Here is a 24,581-nt window from a genome sequence, read left to right on the forward strand (position 1 = left end):
AAAAAACCCATAAAAAACACGAAAACATACAAAAAAAATTGGCATTAAAAAGTTATTGACGTCTATCAGTCTGGAATGGCTTACAGAAACATTTTCTAAGGTTTTGGGTTGCCAACAAAACAACATTGAGAGCCATTATCCACAATTGACGAAGGTTTGGAACAGTGATGAACCCAGAACTGAACTGCAGTTCACTCACCTTGTTTAAAGCTTCAGTAGGTAACTTTTATGAAAATATGTCTTTATGCACATTTGTTAAAATGGTAATCAAATCTTGACTGTATAAGATGAGACAGTGAAAGCAAGTTTGAGCTCTTCTCCCTCCTTCTCACGGTCTTCTTACTATCTGAAGAAATATGTCAGAAGGAGTGGAAAATGGATAAATGGACGTCAGAAACAACCAATCAGAGCTGTCAATCATACTGAATAGAGAGAAGCTCACCAGCAACAACTTGTCGACAATTGTTTACATATAGTTTACAGAGTCCTGTATTTCTCTATTATGGAGTCTTTGACATAATCAAAGACTTTGGATAAATTAACAAGTAAATCTGCAGAGCACTGTTGGTGAATCAAGTTGATATAATTAGTAATGTACATAGTGTAATTCTATTATGGCCTGATTTAAACCCTAACAGTCTGTGTTTAATAACTTTATTATGAACTGCAGCTGTTAAAAATAAAATTCAATCTTATCAGGAGAATGTTGCTGGATAACAGAATCATCAGACGTACACTCATGGTAAAAAAAAATTCTGCAACATTAATGTCAACTTTTGTATAATTGTTTTAAGATGGGAATACTATTTTTTTGAAACTGAACCTGAACATTTTGTAGCTACTTTCCAAAAGTTAAGAGGGTGGTTCATATTGGTCAGATCAAAAACTGCATTTTTGTCACTCTATGATTTCTATTCACGCTCTTTATTCTGTTCAGTGGCCTGATTTGTCTCCCAACCCTCACTGAGGCCTACAGCTGGTACAACTTGGATACGTTCACCACAAACACCAGAGATGCACATATGTGAGACAAATAGATAAGCTGGCATGCTTTATCTGTTCTTTTATGAACATATTTTTTTTGTTTAATTTCACTGAACTTTTGAGAAACAAGATTACCTACAATATACTTTCAAAAGGTAAAAAGCTTTTCAAAGATATAAAAATATCACAATCACAGTTCTTTTCTTTACCTTGGGCAAAATTAAGACAAAATCTGTCTGTCCTCTGTGGCACAACAAACCCACATATATGTTGCAGAAGATAATCCGTTTCCTCTCAGGGTTTGGTAAACATACACCTTTTTTCACTGCAATAGCAGAGGAATGTGGTGAAGATGAGTGGTGATGAGAGGGGGTTGGTGGACGAGTGAAACGAGTGTGAGTTACCATGAGTTGACCAAGATCTCATCATTTCCTTTGTCACCTCTGCAGCCTTAGTTTCTCTTTCAACCCTAATTATTTGTGAGAGACATTTGACAGTTTTCAGAGTTGCATTTGGTCAGACTGAACGACCTGGCAGCTATTGTCAAGTCATGAATGTCATGGTTGGATTGTTGCTGACCCGTACTCAGATTCACGCATGGTGAGTTCATGTTTTTTGGTTGTTTAATAAGCCCATTTAAAAATGTTGAATTTCAAATAGTCCATATACTTTCTTTATGACATTTAAATGAGCAGAAGTGAGTGAATAAGAGGTAAGAATCTATTTTTTAAAAGTAAGTGTGATGCCATGTGGTTACTTTATGCCATGTGAGTTCTGACTGAGTTGTAGTTTATTCCATATTTGTTCAGAAGCGTACAGTTTACACTTAGGCCTTAATTTAAGTTCTCCTTACAACCAACACAGTAAGTCACTATGCTGAAGAAACTATGAAATAAGTAAAGTAGGTAGCATCATGAATTAGTGTCACATAAATGCTATGAAATCATGAAACAAATTTTAAATGGCAGGATGCAAAGTCTTTTTCCTGCATTCATGTTGTGAATCTTAATGTACAATCGCGTTCAAAACCGCAGTAACTTAAATAACATGTGGTGTGGTGTAATTCTAGAGGTAATTCTCTGCAGCTAGACTTAAATTAACTTTATCAAATCAGTTCACCTCAAAAAGGAGACAACCAGAAGAGCCCTGAACATTTGGAAATGACTGAAAACAAGTGGATCAACCATTCTGCTCCTGTTTTAATCACATGCAGTTTAGAAATAAAGTTTTGGGAAAAATTAAGTCACTCTACCTATTAGTTGTAGACCATAAAACATCAGTTAGCTTTAACAGGCAATTTATTAGCTGTTTTAAAAGATCACTGCGTCTTCCTCCGCACGCCACCTACTTACAAAAAGACCAGTTTTATTTTTACGTTCAGTTTTAACCGTCCAGAAGTGAGCAAAGAGTCTGGATAGCAAGGGAGATTTTTAGTAATGTTACTGTTCAATTATTGCTATTATGTTTGAGTCACTGTTCTGCAGGTACAATACATAGTGTGTGAAAGAAAACGACTGATATGCAATAGTGTGAGGTGTTGTGGTCATTTTGCTACGAAAGAAAATATTTTTACCCTTTTTTTCACATTTTTTTATTATTCTGCCATGCTTAGCAAAAGAAGACTGAGCAACAAAGCAGAAATATGACTGATAATAGGGCAGTGCATGAGGCTCCCCGATGTATGAGCAGCTGTCCAAGGTTGGATTCCTGAATAAAGGGCACTAAAGCAACCAAAGCTTTAAGAACATGACCAGTTCTGTACTTGTTTTATTCCATATTTTACTGTCTAATATTGCAGTGGGCTTTTTGTAAACCAGTAAATAAATTTACTTTGATGTTCACACGCAGCCTCCAAATAAGAGTCGACATATTCAAAACCTCTTAAACAAACCAGTCATATTAACATTTAGTAATTAAGCAAACTCATGATTTTGTGTACTTATTTTAAATAACTGGACTCTGAAGGATCACAATCGTTTGCTTTTCAACATGTTTTTCTCAGAATCTACAACTGCACAATTTCATGGTGACGGCAGGCAGGATGTAACTCAGTGTTATGACACTTTGGGAGGAAATGTGGTTGATCAACTGATTGGAAATACCTCAGAAATACCTAGACATAAATAAAAAAAATTCTTAAAGGCAGAAAGAATAAGTATTTTTCATCTGCCATACATAGATTTCCATCCCCAATTTTGGTATATACTTTTTTTTAAAAAAGGAACCTCATCAAGACTTACTATAGCTCCTATGAACTGACGACAGTACAACAAACACTTCAGATGTCTGATCAGGATCATTAAATAGAGCACTAAAAAGGCAGTTTTATTCCAACGTCTGCAGCATGAGGACAGGTATTGACTCTGTTTGATCTATTGCTTTGTTTTGAAACATTTTTTCATTTTGTCTCAGAATCTGCAGCAGGAGAAACTCACTGTGATGGAAGACAGGATGGAGCTCGGTGTTTTGTAGCTGTGGGAGAAGCAGTGATCATCCAGCTGCTCAACAACGTGTCAGAAATACCTAAATATGAATGGAAAAATGAAAGAGCCGTAATTCTCAGAGGCAAAGGGTACAATTTCTCTCAAAATACCCTTCAGAACAGATTTCTTTTTATTCCCACCAATGGTACAGTCGCATTCAAGAACCTCAGGAGAACTGACAGTGGTGAATATACTTTGAATATCTTTGATTCAAATGGACGAAATATAGAAAGCCGAGCTCTTCAGGTGATTGTTCAAGGTGAAGCTTTGTTTGTTTTTTTTTTGACTGATAATTAACTTTATTATAGTTCTACCCATAAAGAATCACTTCATAATTTCATTTTCCATTTTCAGCTCCTGTGTCTTCTGTCCATCTGATCACCGAGTGTTTGTCCCGGTTAGAGATGAAGGTGTCCTGTCTCTCTGAGGGAGGGGACAGTCCTCAGTACATTTGGACTCTGAATGGAGACAAACTGACAGACTCTGAACTTCTATCAGCAAATAATGAGAATAACATTATTATTCTGCGACACAGTGTCTCAGGAAGTCTGGCCTGCTCCGTCAGGAATCACATCAGCATTGGCTCCACAGAGCAGATCATCTCTGCATGTAAAGGTAGGAAGAGCAAAAAACTGCACGTTGACTTAAACACAGTTTACTGTTGTTTTTATAGATAAACATATTCCTTAACACAAAGAGCATGCTGGTTTTATTTGTCATGTGTAGTTATTTTAAGATTCTTAAACCACAAAATTTCCTTAGCTGAATGATTCTTTAAATCTTTGGAATTGAAGTTATGAGGTAGAGAGATTTTAACTTAAAACACATACTATTGTTACATGTATGTCAAATGTCCAAACAAACAAAACACAATCATGATTTTCTGTCATATGCAACCATCAGCATTTTTTTTAAAGTAAAACCTTTATGTTCAGCATCCATGTAAAATCAAACATCTTGAACAAGCATCTGATTTCATCAAATGACATATTCAGCAATAATCAACTTAAAATAACTGAAGTAAACTTGTGATTTTTGATGCTGTGTAATGCAACAAACTTTGGGAACTTCAAGGATCACAGATATCTGATTTGGGTTTTAACATCTGTTTCTCAGAGTTTACAGCGGGAGAAACTCGCTGTGACGCCAGAGAGGACAGAGTTCAGTGTTTTGGAGCTTTGGGAGGAACTGTGATCATCCGCCTGATGAACAACGCCTCAGAAATACCTAAACATGAATGGAAAAATAAGACATCCATAATCCTCAGAGGCAAAGGACATACATTCTTTCAAAATGTCCTTCCGAACAGATTATTCTTTCTTTCCAGCAATGATACGATTAGCCTCACGAACCTCAGCAGGTCTGACAGTGGTGAATATAATCTGGAAATATGTGATTCTGAAGGACAGAAAACAGTGCAGACTCTTCAACTGCTAGTTCAAGGTAAAAACATTCTGACTGAAATCGACTTATAGACTTTTTTTTGTATGTATTCATATATATATATATATATACGTTCCACATGTTACTGCATCTACTGTTGTAGAAACAAACACACTGCAAGTTAAACACAGCTTATTGTGTTTAGGGCAACATTTTAAATTTTCTTCTGTTATAGAAAATGGTGGATCATAAGAAATAAAAAAAAATGCTATAAAAATATTTATGACAATGTTTTCTCATTCTAGCTCCTGTGTCATCTGTCCGGCTCGTCTCTGAGTGTTTGTCGCAGTTAGAGATGAAAGTGTCCTGTCTCTGTCAGAGAGGGGACAGTCCTCAGTACAGCTGGACTATGGATGGACACACACTGACCAGCTCTGAACTCCTCTATGTGCATAATGAGACGAACATTATAATTCTGAGAAAAAACATCTCAGGACGTCTGGTCTGCTCAGTCAGGAATCAAGTCAGCTACGCCTCTGAGGAAAAAACTCTATTTGTTTGCAAAGGTGGGAAAAAAATGTATCTTTGTAACCAGACCTCTAGGAGTTATGTGTCAAACTTTGTTTTTGACATTAGCAAGCGAGAACATGGTCATTTTATAATTGTTGCACACTTCATGATTAAGCAGTGTGGTTATTTTATTTTCTGAACGCTGTTAACACAGACAGCGACAGTGAGCGCCTCCAATGACCCGCCGTTACCGCTGAGTCAGGAGAGCTCACCTGTGCTCCATGTGCCAACTGGTGGCGAACTGCTGTAACTGCAGTTTAATACATCTCAGTTCAAGTAGGAGACGTGCAGCTTAAGAGTCTAGTCTTTTAAATAAAGTAAAAAAAGAGGGAGGGAGGTGTAATAATTCCAATGTCCATTCTGTCACATAATCATTAATTAAAAATAAGAATCTCTGCAATTTGATTGCCAAGAGTGAATAGTTCTCCATAAATCGCAAATTCATAAAAATCACCAAGTTTATCTTCTGCAGTACAGTGTGTCCAGAAATGTTAAAAACATCTATACTTGACTTTCTTGTTTTTGTTTCAATTTAACATCTGTTTCTTGTTCATCTACAGATGTCTCCTTGCTCGTACACAGTTTGCTGTTTGGTGTAACAATTCTTTCCTGTGGCGGGATCTGGCTCTATTTCAAACTGAAGGAGAGCAAATACAAGGACTTTGTCACTTACATCAGAAAAGAGAATCCAGATGACTTTAATGTAATTCAACAGGCTGATTTAATTAAGCATAAACACAAATAAATGTTTTTGTTCTCGTGAGTACATAAAAAACACTTGAGTTGAATTTTTAAAAAATATATGTAGATATTGTTTAACTGTTTTTAGTATTGATCAAAAACATTTAAAAAGTTTTCCTCAATGAGAAAAAAATACTGACACTGCTCAGAACTATAAGCAGAAAATAAGTCTCACATTTTATAAAACACAAAATACATATGAATCTATTTTAGACACGTTTAAGTCAGTCTGTTACTTCTAGGACTTTTCTAAGGACTGACCTTTCAACAAAAATAGAATCATAGTGAAGATGAAAATGAGAGTCCTTTAAAAGAAGCAAATAGAGGAAGAGAGCTCTCGACAGCAATCAGTTCAAATTCAACCAAGCAAAGCTTCATGTTGTGCTCTTTCTTCGTCTCCTTGTTTACCTACCATCCATTCATGCACCCATCCATCCATCCATCCATCCACCCTTCCATCCATCCATCCATCCATCCATCCATCCATCCATCCATCCATCCATGGTCTTTACCCACATATAATTGAGTTGCTGGAGGGCTGAGCGTAAGGCTGACTACGTCCTGGACAGATTGCCAGAGAGACACACATGAAGGACAATTCAGAGTCATTAATAAATCCAGCAGAAGTGTTTGAACTGTAGGATGTGTGGGGAGGCTGGAGTACCCAGAGAAAACCCACACATGCAACAGGACAACATGCAAACTGCCTGCAGAGAGACTCCAGACTGGCTTTGAATCTTCTTGCTGCAAGGTGACAGTGATGCCAGCTCCGCCATTGTGCAGCCTGCTAATCATACAGCAATGAGACTGACTTGAGCATGTTGGCAGAAAAAACATATTTCCATCAGTTTGCTACAATAGCATGATCAGTGTATTTTTAGACTTCCTCTGTTGTCTTCACTTCTTAGAAAGAAAGACATTGAGTGTTAAAAGAAAGTCTGCTTTTGTGTGAAATTGATTAAAATAATTTAGATGATGTTTACAGGTGATGACAAAATATTGTTTTATATGCAGCTAAAATGAACCTTTATGGGTTCGTTTGAAATTGTAAGAAGTTGCAATTTGTAAATGATCCTGCATTCGCTTACAACACAAATTTTGCATAAGGTCTGGGGTAACTGGGCTTTTCGCTGTTCAAACTATGTTAAGTGTTTAAGATGATGTGCCTGTAAGCAATCATAAAAAAATGTGAAAAGCTTGTTTTAGTTTTGCATTACACTGTGAAATGTTGTCTTGGGGGGCAGCAGAATTGACTAAGCTGTCACCACTTCCTGTTTCGCCTCTGCACAACTTCCTTTGCTCAGGCCGATCAGTGACAGGATGCATTTTAAGCTATTGAGCCGCACAATGGTTTCTGGTAGATGGTTTAAATTAATAGAAGCTGTGGTTGGGATACTGGTGGTGCTACTGGGAGCCTCCTGGGGTGAGTTAGAATTATTTTTCTTAAAGTTGATAAAAAAAAATTGCTCTAAATGACATGGCTGAAAAATTTTAAACAATATTAAAATAAACTGAATACAAAATGAGAATATTATACATTGAGAACTTAATAAACATCAATTACATTTTGTAAAATTTTATTTAGGAACTGTAGAGTCACAGTTTTTCTGCTATTCGACCAGAGCATGAACTTAGAGAATGGATGTGTGTTAGGAAAATTATCCTCCTGTTCATTTACTCATGAGTTTATTTTACAAGTTATGTTTTCATATTATTCTTTTCATATTATTCTTTTATATTATTACTCTCATATTATTCTTCTTTTTATATTTACTTAACTTTTCTTTCTTTTGTAGTATATTATTAACTTTGTTTAGGATGTTTGCTTAGAAGCTAAAAACGTTAAACATTCATGTGTTATTAGTTCCATATGTAACTGATTAGTTGTGGTCAGCCACATGCCCTTGTAAGGGCATGTCCATGAGAGGTTCCAGAATGTAAAGACGGTTGGTCAATTCTCTGTGTGACTGTGTGAAGAGAAGCCCAACCTCCTTTTTCTATACAATAAAGAGAAATGCAAAGAAAGAACTGGCAGAATTGAGTCCAGACAGTGTTTGACAGCGATTCGTCGCGTCTGTTCTCAATTCTCCTATTCTGCAGAAAAGAAATCAAAAGAAACCTAATCTCTGTCTCTGGCTGATTCTTTGCAGGTTATGACAAAATAAACCTATCAATGTGTAACTGGAGCCGGACTCTGAAAGTTGTACAGTACTGATCTGTAGCATGACGACAGAGATTAAACTTAGCTTAAGCTAAAATAAACTAAAGATATTTTAGCTTAAGCTCAATCATCAGAACAACATCACCACTGGGACCGAATGTGACCTCTTTCCAAATTGACCTCTATTTGATCTGTTTGATCAGAAACGTGCTATCTGCTAAACCTTGCCATCAAGGTTTCCGCACAGTTAGGCAGCTCTACATTTTAGATCCAGAACCTCTGGGTTACACTTTTGACTGATTTAAAACACTGCATGAAGAAAAGATCGGCTCTTCGTCTGTGGGATTATTTTTTTGTAGCTGTAGAAAGAAAGGATGTTAGTGTTCAAAATTCTGATATCTACCAAGCTGACATGTATTTTTCAATTAACTACTGATCAATTACTGTTCACTAGGTTTGGAAAATCAGTTGCTGGTGAAATGAAATAAAAGAAAAAAATTAAAAACATGGTACATGCATGTAGAGAAAAAACTGAAAATTCACAAAGAAACTAGATTTTTTTATTTTATTTCCCTTTTAAATCTTTGTTTCCTTTCTTCAGTCTCTTCTATCATCCATGTTGTTTCTATGTACATGTAAAACGTAGTGCTGGTCTTCAGTTTGACATTATTTCTAATGCAAAGGAAGAACATTTGACACCCAAATCTCAGTTTGGACGTCAATAAAAATCTTTAGATTCCATCTTGCATATTGTTAAACCATTGTAAAGTAAAGAACATTTGAAATTAAGAAATCCCACAACAATTTTAGCTTCAGACTCATAAAATATGAATTCTTTTATTGAATAATTATTCCAGCAGCACATCTGCTTAGTGAGCAATCATCCAATAGCCACTGAGAAAGACTCCTTTAAAGTTTTTGATTGGCTTTGGATTCCCTTTCAAATGGGCTTTATCTCTTGGATACCAGGCATGGTGTAACTGGAATTACATGACATTTGAAACAAACGTATAATTTATTATTCAATGTATAACTTCTGAGCATAATTTCTGGTGCTTTGTTTTTATTTGCTTTGTTGTTGTTTTTTTAACTTGCAGGTGCAGAAACTTACTGTGATTTCAGAAAAGATGGAGCTCAGTGTTTTGGATCTTTGGGGGGAACAGTCCTCTTCCAGCTGATGAATAACATTTCAGAAATACCTAAATATGAAATGAAACATAACACATCAAAAATCTTGAAGGGCAAATTCAATCATTCTATAGTAATTGGTCTTCAGAACAGATATAATTTCATTCCCAGTAATAGTACATTAAGCATAACAAGCCTCAGCAGAAATGACAGTGGTACTTATACTGTGGAAACCTTTGACTCAGATGGAAAGCTATTAGAAAAGAAAACTCTTCAGTTGGTTGTTGGAGGTAAATGATTTGTTTGTTCTACTGTCAGATTAAATTATTTTTAACCAATCATCATATTTTATTGGCATTCATAACAAATGCTATATTTAATACTGATGTCATTTTTTCCCTTTTTGCTTTCATTAGAAATTATATAAAACAGTTAATTGTGAAATGTCCCAGATCTGGATATCATGTATTTTCTTTGACTTAAACTAAAACTCTTCTATATCATTAAATAAAACAAATGTTTCTCTCTTAGCTCCTTTGTCCCCAGTCCACTTGGAGCATGAGTGTTTGTCCCAGGGACAGATAAATGTGTCTTGTCTCTCCGAGGAAGGGGACAGTCCTCTTCAGTACAGCTGGACTCTGAATGGACACTCACTGACAGACTCTGAGCTTTTCTCTGGAAATAATGGTACTAATATCATCGTTCTGAGACAGAATATCTCAGGACGTCTGGTCTGCTCAGTCAGGAACCAAGTCAGTTTCATCTTCAGGGAAATACAAATATCTACATGTCGTGAGTTAGAATATATTGAATACATTTTGACCAATTTAAAACTAAACAGATTGCTCCCTTCATGATCTGCCTTTCTTTGCTCACAGGCTTTGTAAACTGTTCTGTGAATGGGACACAAATATCTTCCTGGGTGTTTCAAGAAAATAACAGCCTATGTGTTGAACCAACAAGAGTCCCTTCACCAGATGCTCCTGATATTAATGTGATTATGGGTAAGAAGTAACTTTAAATCAATAACTTAGTAGTAACACAACTTTGAATCAGACCTAGAGGATTGATCAATCTTGTACAGTACAGACATAAGTAAAAATTTACTCTCATGCTGTGGGTTTATTAATGAGGGTTAAATTTTTTTTTTATTTGTGTTCATTCATTTCCAATTATATTTTATTTTTGAACAGAACAATGGCCAATAGTAGCTGGTGCACTTGGAGCTTTGATAATTATCATAGTTGTAAGCTCTGCAATCATCTGTGTCAGGAAGAAGAAAAAAAATAACAGAGGTAATTTCTTACGTAGTGATAACATTGACCCTTAAACATTGAAACAAAACACATCCAGTTGATATCCTATGCTAATATTTCCCATTCTTCTGTAGTGGAGGAAAATAATGGAGAACTGGCCAATGATAACGGGAGGACAAGAAGGCGAGAAGAGCAATCTATGGATGTCCAAGCAGAGTATGGCCAAGTGAGGAAGAAACCTCGGCATTCTGATGTTTTGTTATCAGATAACAATGATGTGTATGCAAACGTCCATAAGAAAACCTCAGCTAGATAAATTCATGTTGTCTGCATTATGCTGAAATCAAGAAAGAAGAGACAACTTCATAACCAAATGGCTTTGTTTTTCCTTATTTGACACAAAGTTATACCTCCGTGTCAAATAATTCAGTCTTTAGGATTTGTGACTTTAAACAGTCTTCAATTTTTTAAACAAGCTATGTGTCTGTGAACAGGTTTAAATCTACGGCCTCAAAAAGTTGATAAATGTTCTTTTATTGATGTTCTTTTCTTGTTTGTAATGACCGTACATGTTGATGAACTGTAAAGTTGAGTGTTTCATCAGTTACAAGTTGTAGTCAACTTGTACAATCCTGTTATATAGCTGTGATCACAGTAGCTTAATGTACTGAAATGAGCACAATGACAGTTTTTGTTCTCATGCCAAAAACAGTATCATGTTTATTATTGAACTGGGTGCTACTTTTTACCCACTTAGCTGTTCTGTTAGCTAACCTCAACATTGGCACAAAGCTGGTTAGAGATGGTGACTCTGAACATGAACATATTATAAGATGGTAATGAACTGAATTAAAAGGACCAAAAACAATCAGAAGGTACAAAGAAAGATGGACAAACTATAAAGCAAGCAAAAAACAACAGCCCACGACAAGTGCCAGTTATTATCAACATTTCAGCAAATACAAGCATTGATGAAATGAATATATTTTGTCTATGCAAATGTAATTGTTTTGAGCACTGCAGATGTCATTTTTTAATCGCTGTGCAGCAGCTCCACTGCTTTTAATCTCCTCTTTACTAAGTGGAAACAACATTTTGTCCAGCAGGGGAGGCTGGACAAATGCTTGTTTTCCACCATCTAGACTCCATAATGTCTAATAAAACATGATATGATATGTTTAAGATTTTTAATAAGTCTTTAAAAACTATGCAAGCAATAGGACTACAAACATTAGTACAGACACAATACTTTAGAAAAACATAAAACACACTCTTAAATGATGCTGACATCATTTTGTTCCTCTTCTTGCCATTTTTTAACATGTGAACTGAGCTACTCTTGGAACACTTCCTGTCATTTTCTATCTCTTTCCTTTTTTGTGCAAGGCAGTGATCTTGTCAAAAAGGACCTTGACTTAACATTATTTCTAACCTGCAACGAAACATCCCCATCAATAGTCCTGATATTTTAGGAGTTTGATCTCATCCGGAACAGGAACCATTCCCAGCATAGGTTACCATGGTGACGGACCCAGCTAAAAGGTGAACCAGCTGTGCGAAAACAAACTTAACCTGAAGTAACTTTGATAACATTGACTAATCCCACTTCCTTGTTCATGTGTATTATTTTATACTGCTATCATGTTCGAAATAAAAAATAAAATAAATAATAGCTTCTACGTGCATTTCTCTGTACATTCTTTTATATGTTCAAAGCCACTAAATACTGATATGCAGTAGATAAAATGTTGAATAACTTCATATTATTTTATATGCTAAGCTTGACTTTTTTTTTACATTTAGTGCTGGGGTCAGCTACCTTTGCAGCACTAAGAGCAGTTTTGTTAGTAGTGTGGCGAGACACAACTAAGGTCTTGTTTCATTTTCTAGTCTAAAAAGTTAAGCAGTCATCACTTCCTTTTTCCACCAATGTAGACATAGTTTCTGTCTTTCCATTTATTAGTGAGTCAGACAGCTTATAGTTTCTAGTGCTGCATTTGTCTGACTATCATGAAAGGTGTTTTCGGACTACTGGTTATGCTACTCAGGGTATCACAAGGTAAGTGGTTATTTTTAATTTTTAGAGCCATATTCTTTTAATATAACAAGGATTTTTGCTAAAAACACTGCTTTTAGTTAAAGCTACTAAAGGATGGGTAAAAACAGACTTAACAACACTAAGTGTGATACTTAAAATGTTTTACAAAATGTTTGTTATTAAAACCACTTCCATAATTTATTATCAAAAAGCTCGAGAGTTTACACTTTTCTTGACTTTAACAGTAATTTAAGTGTCCATTAAATTACTCTTTTAATATATTTCTTGATTTAATCTGAATAGAAAAACATTGTTGATTACATGAGAATGGGGAAGTGATATAGTGTCAAGATAAAACTTTGCACCCAGCTTGGCGATATTTTGTACCACGTTTGACAACCATTGAATTGCTTATTTTCTTTTTAAAGAAAAGTGGTTTTGACATTTCTCTACAATACATGTTTGCTGTCAAATTGTTGCAAAAGTCAATGCTCAGCTCTTATTGGGAAATCAGGCAATATATCACAGGTGCTCATTTTCCATTAAAACCCTGCCAATATTGGGCGTGCCGTGGTGGCGTAGTGGTTAGCGCAACCCATATTTGGAGGCCTTGAGTCCTCGACGCGGCCGTCGCGGGTTCGACTCCTGGACCTGGCGACATTTGCCGCATGTCTTCCCTCCTCTCCTTCCCCATTCCTGTCAGCCTACTTTCGTAAAAGGGACACTAGAGCCCACAAAAAGACCCCCTGGAGGGGTAAAAAAAACCCCTGCCAATACGGTTTATTATAATGGGGCAACTAATACAAAATAAAAAAATATATAAAACTATTTTGCTATTGACTTTTCTTTTCTTGAGCAGCAGTGGAAACTTTCTGTGATGGCAGACAGGATGGAGCTCTGTGTTACGGCGCTTTGGGCTGGAAGTGTGGAACTCCAGCTGATGGACGGCGCCTCAGAAATACCCAGATACAAGTGGAGGAAGAAAGTATCAGCTACCAAAATCTACCAAATGATTCTTACAGGTCAAAAGAACACGGTTAAAAAGAATACTTTGAGTAGCAGATCTGTTTTTTTCCCCAATAATGGAACTTTCAGGATCAATAACCTGAACAGCACTGACAGTGGTGAATACACACTTGAGTTTTTTGATTCAAATGACCATAAAAACCAAAGTCAGACTCTACAGTTGTTTATAGAAGGTAAATCTTTTTTTCATCTAAATCTTTCAGACTTTGAAAGATACTTTTTATCATTTCGACTGCTGTCTCTGTGTGTTTCTCTTAGCGCCGGTGTCCTCTGTCCAGCTTGTCTCTGAGTGTTTGCCCCAAGGACTAATAAGGGCTTTCTGTCTTCCTGAGGGAGGGGACAGTCCTCAGTACAGCTGGACTCTGGATGGACATGCACTAACAAACTCTGAGCTCCTCTCTCGAGATAATGACACAAACTCAATTGTCTTGAGACGAAATATCTATGGACGTCTGTCCTGCTCAGTCAGGAATCATATCAGTCATGTCTCCAGGGATCAAATTGTGTCTGTCTGTAAAGGTGAGATCATTTACTTTGACCAAAATTTTGTTTTATTGTCTTGTTAAATACAGTAGTTTACAAACTTAGAGCCACTAAACCTTTTGAACCATCATGCAACTATAAACTTGATTTAATGATGACCAATACAAATTGGAACATAATCCAGACTTGAAAGTTGATACTCATTGATGCTCTCCATTGACCTTGACTGAGCTTCAGCTTTAGTATTTTGCAAAAAGGAACATATATAATTTCCCCTGTAGTTTCCAATGTGTGAAGTTGACAGAGCAATACAACTGAGAAGCTCCAGCTACAACTCGAGTTAAAGATGGCTGCATTTTGACTCAGGGAGACTCAATACAAATGTATAACACACAAACTGTGAAAACCGTTTGTCATTTTTCTCTTTAAATTTATGCACTACTTTTGTGTTGGTCTGTTACTCGGTATCCTGATGAAATGCATCTAAGTTTAAGGTTGTGATGTAACAAAATGGAAAACATCAAAGTAGAACAAAATATTTCTAAGGTGCAAAGTTACCAAATCTTCATGATTGTAAAGCTCAGACTGTACTAGTAACATTCACACATACTATTTATAAACAGTAATATTTTTGCTTCACGACTGAGACAAGATTAACCTCCAAGATAAAACAGTTTATTTTAAAATAGTATGTCTTTAGTTTTCATATGTAATTCCTTTTAGTTCTGCGCAAATGTTAGTTTTTCTGTCGCATTTAATATTAAAAACTGGTCATGTTTTCATATGAAGATGCATATAAAACCTATGAATTGAGGAGGTTTTCTGTTAAGAACAACTAAACTTTAATTGCAAATTATAGTTGAATTGATAAAATAAACAATCATTTAAAAATGAACAAAAACTAAACAATTATAATGGCCTGTAAACAAATGGAAAAAATATTTGCAGGAACTGCAGCACTGTCATGAGTTTAGTGTGGGTGGACTTCGAAAAAATTACTCTCATCTACTTTTTTTTAATTTTGCAGAAATGAAAACTTACTGCGATGGCAGACAGAATGGAACTCAGTGTTATAGACCTCTGGGGGCAACTGTGGTTCTCCATCTGATGGACAGCTTATTAGAAATACCTAAATATGAATGGAGACGTCAAAGCTCAACAATCTTTAAGGGCAGAACGAACACAATTTTTCCACATCCCCTCCAGAGCAGATATCTCTTAATGCCGAGTAATGGTACAGTTACTATACAGAACCTTATGAAGGCTGACAGTGGTAAATATACTCTGGAAACCTTTAACTCAGATGGACAGAAAACAGGGCAGCATACTCTTCAGCTGACTGTTCAAGGTGAATTTCCCTTCCTTTCTGATAATGTTCTGATAATGTCTGATATCTCTGACCCTGATCTTTATGCATTTTCTGTTTATTATTGCAAACTTTGAAAAAAGGAGACCAAAGGTGTGTTAATTTTATTACCATTTCACACTTTATTGTCTCTCCTTCAGCTCCTGTGTCCTCTGTCCAGCTGGTTACCGAGTGTCTGTCCAAGTTAGAGCTGAAAGTGTCCTGTCTCATAGCGGAAGGGGACAGTCCTCAGTACAGCTGGACTCTGGATGGAAACACTCTGACAGATTCTGAGCTCATTTCTGGAAACAATGAGACGAACATCATCGTTCTGAGACAAAATGTCTCAGGACGTCTCCTCTGCTCAGTTAGGAATCACATCAGTCATGTCTCCAAAGGTGAATTAATTTCTCCGTGTAAAGGTGAGAATAAAATCGTCCCAATGCTTCTTTTAAATCTTTAGCTTTTTAGGTTGCTTAGAAAAGGATTTCATTAAAAATATTTTTTACATGAACATATCTTATGACATTTTAAGATGATTGATTGAACCAGCACAGCAATTTTACACAGAGTGATACATTGCACTGCACTATGTACACCAAGACTTCTGCCATATATTTAGTACATAATTACAGTATTGTATTTTCACTGTACTGTATCGAACATAACTCTCGGCTCTTGTTTCTCATGTCTGAACAGACGCTTCTCAGCTCATATGTGGTTTGATGTTTGCTGCAGCCATTCTTTCATGTGGTGGGATTGGCCTCTATTTCAAATGGAAGGAGACAAAATATAAGAAAATGCTCATCACACCACAAATAAAAGAGAATCCAGAGGACTTTCAAATTATTGAACAAAGTAATTTGGCTGATGTTTAAGTACTAACCTTTGTAGTTATCCTCTGTTAACATGTGACGAATTTAGCAGCTCAGTTCAAATGTGGAAAAAAAAAAAGTCAGAATAAGAATAACTGCTCTATTTTAACATCTTTAACGTATCTGTCCTGACATTTAACATAAAAAAATGTAAACTGGACCTAATACAAATATGTATTATTACTCATGTTTCTTCACATTTGAGTTTGTTGAACTGAACTGTATTATTCAATTTATATTCTTGAAAGATGTTTTCTTGATAGAGAGTAATTCATAGTTCATAGGCATTCATAAGATTTGCACTTTGAATTTATGCATATTTTTCCAACTTTAGAAAGCTTTCTATGTATCTGTTCATCAGTGTAACTAATACTTAAGTAATAAACAACTAAGGATTTATTGCCTGTTTGTTATTTGTTTACAGTTTTCAGTTGTGTAAGTATAGTGAAGGGCAAACTGGTTCTTACATAAACACTGACTGAAAAATGAGAATGTATTCCTGTGTAGTACGTCTGCAAAGAATGGTGATTTATTAATAGAGTATGCAAAATTATTAGAAAATGAAGATTTATGGGATATCAAGTCCTGTTATGTTTTGGAAGTCTCTATGTGGCTGTCGTGTTTATTTTGAATAATGAATATTGTTGTTGAATTTACGTTATTCTGCTGCATCACAACTACAATTGTTTTTATTTCAAGTTTAGGGACCAAGGAGCCGTCTGGAGTAAAATCCCAGAGCTCTGAGGCCCATCTAGTGGAAAAGCAAAGGCAAATTACTAAGGAAGTAGTTCAAGCTGCCTACATGCTTTTCAGTTTTAGGTATTCAGTATGCGTAGGCAAGTGACTATCAGTGCACACACCAAAGTCTAGCATGAGATCAAGTAATGTTAAAACTGAGTCATTGCTGCAGATTTTAATTCACTTTTGTCAATTCCTTAGCAGTGGAATGGACATGTGACATATATGGTGTTTGAAACCTGCTACAATGTTTTACTATGTAGCCAGAAATCTGTGGCAATCAGGCTTAGCTGATGATCAAACTTTGTATGAGTAAAGGGTTAAATGTGGAGTGAGTCTCTGCTGGAGAATTATTTATGAGTAGCATTGACAAGTGTTTCAGTTGCTGTGGTGTCTACACTTGAAGGAAAGGATCAGATTTCAGATTTTACTCACTTCTTTCTTATTTGGCCAGTTGCACAGGTGATTCATGTGATACAGATACAGGTGAAGAACCTTCAAACAGAAAACACAGGTGGGTTAATTTACATGCATTGCTACAAAAAAGGGTAAGCATTTCAAAAAAGGCAACATTAGCATATTTAATTTAGGTTAACGGTGAGTATAATTCTAATGGATATTAAAAAATATTGATAGGTGAAAAGTATAATTCTAATATGAGTATTTTCATACCATGAATGTATATTATATAGTAGCACAAATAATGTTTATCTAAACCATTTCAATAATAGTTTTTACCCAATTTTATATACTGATCAATTTTAATCAAGGTTCAAAAAAGAGATTGAGTTACTGTTCTTACTTTAAATGCAAAATTGTAGAGAATACAAACAGTTAAGAAGATAGGCTTCCTCAAAGCAGCAGATGCAGAAAAAAGGCTAATTTCTGAATATGTTGCTGTTTTACGACACTCCTCCCCATCAGCTGCTTCATCATCAGCTGCTTCGTCATCAGCTTCATTATCAGTAGCAGCAGCTTCTCAGCCTGTGACTCAAGGTACATGGATACTTTATGATCCTAAAAAAACACTCACGAAACACTAAGGACAAGCCAAGTCAATTTACTTATCACTCATGTTTAAAAAGGACAACAGTAGACCATGAGTCAGTTCATTTAAAATGAACAATTCAACTTAAGATTATTTCTAGAATGCACAGGCAGTCGTTCAAAGAGGCCAGTAAAATAATTACACAAGGAATGCAGAACTTGAGAAGGAATTACAAGTGTAACAAAAGCAAAAATCAACAAAAATGAGCAAAATACAAAATAAAAATGTTGAGAATAGTGACAGGAAGTTAAATTCATCTTATAAGCTTTCTTTACTTTTCCAGCTACAATCATCCAAAACACCTGCTTTATTAAAATGTCCCTTTTCATGAAGTTGGTAATATTTGTGGGTTTGATTCTGTTTTAGGCATTTTAGTCCAGCCCTTTTTGCTTTTTTAGTCCTGATCTCATACAGGTTGTGTAAGATTTCTGTCAGTTTCCCTTAAGTAACTTCTTCATGTGATCATATGTTCACTTCCCTTTTCGCCTTTTCGTAGTGGGAATATTAAACTTTTCTTCTGATTGTTCATCTGATTCTGATTGATTATGGTCATCAGAGCATGATCAATCTGACAGCTGCTGTTTAAACAGATGTAAAAGGACATGGCAGCTGGTGTTGGACTGCTGCTTCTGCTCATAGGAGTCTCTTATGGTGAGTTGTTATTATTACATGTGGAATAAAAAATGTTTTCCACATTTCTGAAATGTGGAAAACATTTTAGAAATGTTTTCTAAAATGTAAACATGCAAAAAACAGATGCAATGTTTTTTTTGCATCTGGTGACCTTAATTAAAACTAAGCCTAATTTTACATTTGTCAGTGTTTCTTGGCAGTTCAAGTGTTATGCTGTCTGTGGCTTTTGTTTTTATTGAAAGGAGTAAAGTTCTGATCCGACTATGTCCTTCCAGTTTTACTTTTTCTTTTCTTCTTCATTCCTCCTTTTTTTATTAAGAACTTTAAATATATTTTTTTCTACAGAACAATCTTGAGCTGTAAAAACAACTTTTTAAAGTTCTTGAAATGATTTGAAAAACAAGAGTCTTCATAGTACATCACACTGAACCACAGAGGTGTAACTTTAACTCAGAAAAGCAGGTTTTTCACTGTCCGGTTCAAAAGGTTATAGTTCAACTTATCGTTTTACAACCTCATCAAAATGTGGCATAGATGTGAATTTTATTTGCTCTTATAATTATGACGTAAACTTTAAACTAAAATTGATTTCATTGATAATGTCTAAGAGTTTTTGAATATAACCAGGGAGTTGTGTTGAGATATAGACAATAAAACTTTTTAAAGAGATCAATAGTCACTATTGTGTGATTTTCATGTTTATTAAAATCACACAATAATGTAATTTTGTGTTATGTGTTTTTATGCAGTAGTGTTCTTGTTGAAATAGCACAATAGTGTTAAATGTACCCAGATTTTAATGTCTGAGTACAAGTAATTTATCAGTAATGAGTTGGTAACAATGTTCTAGATATTTTGAACAAAGTTACAACATTTCTGTCAGGTGGAACGGACCAGAACTCCACAAAACTAGCAAGTTATACAGTTTAAAAGGCAATTATCCCCGACACTGTGCAAATGTATGTAAACTTCTAAATTCAAGAAATGTACAAAAAAATATTTAAAAAAACCAAAACGATTTTCACTAATTTTACAGGCATTTAGCATACAGAAATAAGTTTGGTAATTTTGGTCTAATTTTACTTCAGACTGAACTTTTTGTATATATCTCTGTATTCGGTGTATGTAACCTTCTGGTTTCAACTGTATTATAAAACTACATCAACTTTGTGGCAGTAAGTCTGAAAATCTTCAACAACAAAGCTTGTGTGTTTTGTGGCTTGTAAGAGTGAAATGAAATGAAGTCTTTAACTTCAGTAGTTTTAATTTAAACAATTGTGTTATTTGAAATCTTTTTTGAAAAAGCTCAAATATATTTTGTTTAAACTGCATTCAACTTTTTTTCATTATTCTATTATCCAGGTAATAAAACTTTCTGTGATGGCAGACACAAGGAAGCTCAATGCTCTCAACCCTGGGGAGCAACTGTGTTTGTTCACCTGATGGATGAGGCCTCAGGAAAAATAAAATTCCAGTGGACAAAGGAAGCAACAACAATACTAAATTGGAGAAACAGTAGACTCGTGACAAACACATTAGAGAGCAGATCTGAATTTATCTCCAACAATGGGACATTTAGGATCAGCAACCTTAGGGGCAGTGATAGTGGTGAATACACACTTACATTTTTTGGTTCTGATGGAAAAGCAACAGGAGATCAGACTCTGCATTTGTACATTGAAGGTAAAGTCTGCTATACCAATTCAAATTGGTAAATTCACACAAACTGAATTGGTAAACTCTTGATAATCTGCATATTTAAAATTATTTGTATAATTCTTCCATTCGTGACTTATGTGGAAATAAAAACAACTGCACCTGTTGATGTCTGGCATTGCAGCAGAACTGGCTGCCGCTTTCTTATTATTTTCCACTCCACTAACTTTCTTTGTATTTGAAACAGGCCGGTCCCCAATAAGAGTTGGAGCAATCTCTGCTCTGCTTTTGTTTTCTATCCATGTTGTTGTCTGTGCAATCGTCATCTGTGTTCAGAGGAAAAGGCAAAAAAGAAAAGGTACTAATTAATGCTTATTTACAGCTATTGCAATGTACACGTTTATATCTTATAGGAGATAAATTGTCAAAAGTCTAGTTAGAAGAATGTTTGGCAAAATATGTTAATCACTGTTGAGTGACTAAATCTTGCTTTTCTACAGGAGAAGAACTCCCTGCTGACTTGACCTACGTTGATGTCAGAGTGGTGCAACAGCGAGAGAGGAAGTCAGTGAAGCAAAAAGTAGAGGAAGAGGTGGAGTACAGCCAAATAAAGATAGCAGGATGATTCTAATCAAATTCGACAGAAGAAATGACACTATATGAAAATGAAATGAACTGTTGTCTGCTTTGGTGAAGACTGCAGCACTCATTGCAGATCCACAGAAAAGATGACGATGCAGACTCCTGAAGACGTTTAACTCTTCTTTAATCATTGTAACTTTTAACAATGCAAAAACAACTGCTTGTTTATTTTAATTGTAATGTTTGTTCATGACTGTCATGTTAAATTTGATAAGGAAGTCTTGACAAATTGGCAACCACTCAACCCATTAAATTACAAAAAAAGTTAAGAGACAAATGTGCTGGAGTCCAAAGAAAAACATGTTATGTTTTCCGCAGCAACTCCCTATAGCCTACGCAAGTGACAAACAAAATAAAAGTTAATGGTGAAACTAACAAATACCTTGTACTTTAAAAAAAATCACCTTAACCTTTTAATATGTTGGGGCAACTGCATATATTTTCCGTATCAAAATTCATAGTATAGTATCACTGGTCAATGATAAACAAAACTGAATATTTGAACAAAATCCAAAAGCAGTGATGGTTCAGAAAGTGAAGAAAACAAATGACATCTTCAAATGACATCTGAGAAACTGACTTAATGAACTGGTAGGTGGATGATTAGTGATGTGATAAAGAGATGAACGACTGCTGATGACTTTCTGCTGTGAGGGAGGATCAATGACTAATTAATAAAGAGACATAAGGAGTTTCAATGACTGCACAGTTAGGTGGATGTACATTTTTAACTCAATTTGCAGTAATGCTAATCTTTCCAATTTCGGATAATGGATTGGCTCTGCTGTGTGAGATGTTCAACATTTTGGACTTTCTCCACAACTTGACTTGACCTGTTTGCTGTCTGTTGATCTTCATGATGGCGTTTGCTCTCTAATAGAACAGCACTATACCTACTGAGATTAGTTCATGCACTGCACACTCTATTCAACCAACAAGCAATTATTTCAGGTAATCTTGAATGCCCTGGAATTAAAAAAAAACTTTCAGAGAATAGGCATCTAAATAGAAATACATACATTAATTTTCACTATTTTAATTTAAAAAATCATACAATTAAACTTGTAGTTATTAATACCCATGACCAAAAGATTTAAAAAAAAAAAATTATAATTGTATTCAACTATGAAGTTTGTTTCTGACAAAAGATCAGACTTTGCACTACTTAAAACAGCACAATATAAAAACCTGTTTTAGAAAATAATGTGTTATTGACTTTCCTGTCAAAAATGATCTACAGCCTTCGCAATAATCTTGGGATAAATATTTTACTTTGGTTATTTGCCTTTAGTGATGAGCTCTAGAGTTTTTGTTCAAAAGACCTCCTTTCCATCACCCTAACCTTGATCTCACTCCACAGAAAAAAAAAAAAAAAGAACATGTTGAAAACAAATTAAAGATTTAATTAATTGAAGTTGCTAGGGCTTAGCTGTATAGATTTTTTCTTCCTGTTCCCAAATGTACTTTACTTTGTTCTGGTCTATAAATTAGAAACATTTAACTACATAATTTGCCGTTAGAAAAAGAGACAAATTGTGGGAAGGCTTGTCCAAGACACTGTAAAGATCAACATGCTGAATCTGACTTGAAACAATGTCAAGAATGAAATGTACTTTAGTCAGGATAGAAAATATGTTATATCAATCAGACAAGTCAGCACCACTGAGATTTGAAGATAGTTCAGCAAACAAATGTGTGTATCTGTAACTTAAAGTATTCCAGCAGTTTACTTGTTTTAATATAATGTATTAATGTATCACATTATAAAAAAATTATATCCATGAAATAGTTTTTCTCTGCAAAGTAGAAGAAAACTAAAATCAGACCTAAGAAACAATATCTTTTGTATAACAGCAGAGGGAAACCTAACAATAACTAGCCTAAGTACTTGCATGTTTTGCTGGCAGTTTCATTTTATACATTGCTCATCTCAACATATTTGTAAACCATCAATTTAAATGTGCGAAAACCTTATTTCAGTAAAAATGAAAAAGGTACAAAACATTACAAAAGTAACTTTATACCATCCCAAACATCTAACCGGGCTGTTACTCACGATTATCATAGCTCTTGCATGATTGGTCGCTTCATAGGGTATTTTTCATAGTTAGACACAAAGTGAGATTTGAGAGAGAAGTTCTTAATTGGGTTAAGAAAAGAAAATAGTTGGTTAGACCCAAAGAAAACGATGGTATTCGGTGCAAATCTCAGAGTTTTCTCTCTCTCTCTCGCTCACTTCCTGTTCCCACTTATCTGCCGGGAAGGGAACTGTGCCAGCAGACTGGCTCTGGGATAGATCCTGTCCAGGATCTATCCCAGAGCCATGCCTGTCCAGCATACATCCTGGACAGGCAAGAGGCACAAGACAGAAAACAGGAACAAAGACACTCACACCCAAATGCTCTCACAAAGCTTTTTTTATAGCAGCTCTAAAGTATTATAATTCTGTTTTTATTTATGTTGTTTCTGTCAAAGGTTCACACCTTTTGTACAGAGCAGAACATAGCTCCGTTAGATGTATTAGTAAAACTTCCCTTTTAAATGCTCTTTGGGTTTTCTGTCTTGCAGAGCATTTTTGTTAGGTTTTCCATCTAAGTGTTGCATTTAAGATCTACCTTTTACTGGTCTTTGCAGTTTTGAGGAACAAAAATAAGTCACCCACACTTCCTTTATTTACATAAAAAAAACCACAAGCATCAATTTCTGAGAATATTTTATACGGTTTAATTGCGGTCAGTGCAAGTACGGTAGTTTCAAGAATCATCCAGTTCACAACATAAACACTCACAAAATGTGTTGTTTAATCATTCCCCACAAGAGTTACTTTTATTTAACTAGAAAACTTTACAATCTTAAAATCGTGAGTTCTTTCTGTACATTGCAATGTATATACCAGATTACCCAATCTTTACCCACCATCTGTTTGGTCTGGAGTCTCTCCTGCTTGTGCGTGCATTTAGCTTCCCTAAGCAATCACACTATTGAAATTGTACCAAACCTGCACACCTGGAGACTGAAATGTTTGTCAATTGTTCTTTGTAAATTGCCTAAAGATTACTTAGATTAGATAGAAATCATCTATCTGAACATCAATTTTCAGGACTTTTCATTATTCACGTGCATGCTTTGATCTAAAATATTCCATTTTAGTTTTGGTTGTATGTTTTCTAGCATTTTTTTTTTTACTTAGGGGTATCAATACGGCTAAATACACATATGGCACATGTTCCAGAATTTTATTCATAAAATAAAAGAACCACATGTTGTTCTCCCTCTAAATCAGTGGTTCTTAACCTTTTTTGAGGTACCGAACCCATCAGTTTCATATTCACCGAACCCTTCTTTAGTGATAAATAAAATGTGTTTTTTTTTTCCAAATTCAAGACATAGG

The 24,581-nt window shown here is 35.3% G+C and overlaps 2 protein-coding genes and 1 long non-coding RNA gene across 4 annotated transcripts; 2 read left to right on the forward strand and 1 right to left on the reverse strand.

Annotated features, from left to right (window-relative positions):
- The first annotated feature begins 1,381 nt into the window (after positions 1-1,381).
- Positions 1,382-23,868, forward strand: LOC116714834 (uncharacterized). The gene is made up of 17 exons (XM_032555589.1): positions 1,382-1,584; positions 3,397-3,726; positions 3,822-4,082; positions 4,584-4,910; positions 5,156-5,416; positions 5,981-7,584; positions 9,420-9,740; positions 9,982-10,242; positions 10,329-10,454; positions 10,723-10,745; positions 10,841-12,765; positions 13,604-13,943; positions 14,029-14,289; positions 15,281-15,601; positions 15,760-16,020; positions 16,298-17,055; positions 23,787-23,868. Exons 6-11 carry the CDS (start codon positions 7,482-7,484, stop codon positions 10,934-10,936), a joined length of 930 nt encoding a protein of 309 aa, XP_032411480.1. The 5' UTR covers positions 1,382-1,584; positions 3,397-3,726; positions 3,822-4,082; positions 4,584-4,910; positions 5,156-5,416; positions 5,981-7,481; the 3' UTR covers positions 10,937-12,765; positions 13,604-13,943; positions 14,029-14,289; positions 15,281-15,601; positions 15,760-16,020; positions 16,298-17,055; positions 23,787-23,868.
- LOC116714837 (uncharacterized) lies at positions 15,721-17,873 on the reverse strand. The gene is made up of 2 exons (XR_004338136.1): positions 17,647-17,873; positions 15,721-15,900 (listed from the first exon to the last, which is right to left on the reverse strand). It is a non-coding gene; the product is annotated as an uncharacterized LOC116714837 (long non-coding RNA).
- On the forward strand, positions 18,601-21,722 carry LOC116714835 (uncharacterized). Of its 2 annotated transcripts, XM_032555590.1 has the most exons (4): positions 18,619-18,910; positions 20,255-20,575; positions 20,796-20,906; positions 21,049-21,718. In XM_032555590.1, the coding sequence occupies exons 1-4, from the start codon at positions 18,862-18,864 to the stop codon at positions 21,171-21,173; spliced, it is 606 nt and encodes a 201-aa protein (XP_032411481.1). In that variant the 5' UTR covers positions 18,619-18,861; the 3' UTR covers positions 21,174-21,718. The 2 variants fall into 2 exon arrangements, with proteins under 2 accessions (XP_032411482.1, XP_032411481.1); XM_032555591.1 differs by lacking the exon at positions 20,255-20,575 and having other exon boundaries at positions 18,601-18,910; positions 21,049-21,722.
- Positions 23,869-24,581: the final 713 nt, after the last annotated feature.

Source organism: Xiphophorus hellerii, chromosome 23, assembly GCF_003331165.1.
Source record: "Xiphophorus hellerii strain 12219 chromosome 23, Xiphophorus_hellerii-4.1, whole genome shotgun sequence".
Lineage (NCBI taxonomy): Eukaryota > Metazoa > Chordata > Actinopteri > Cyprinodontiformes > Poeciliidae > Xiphophorus > Xiphophorus hellerii.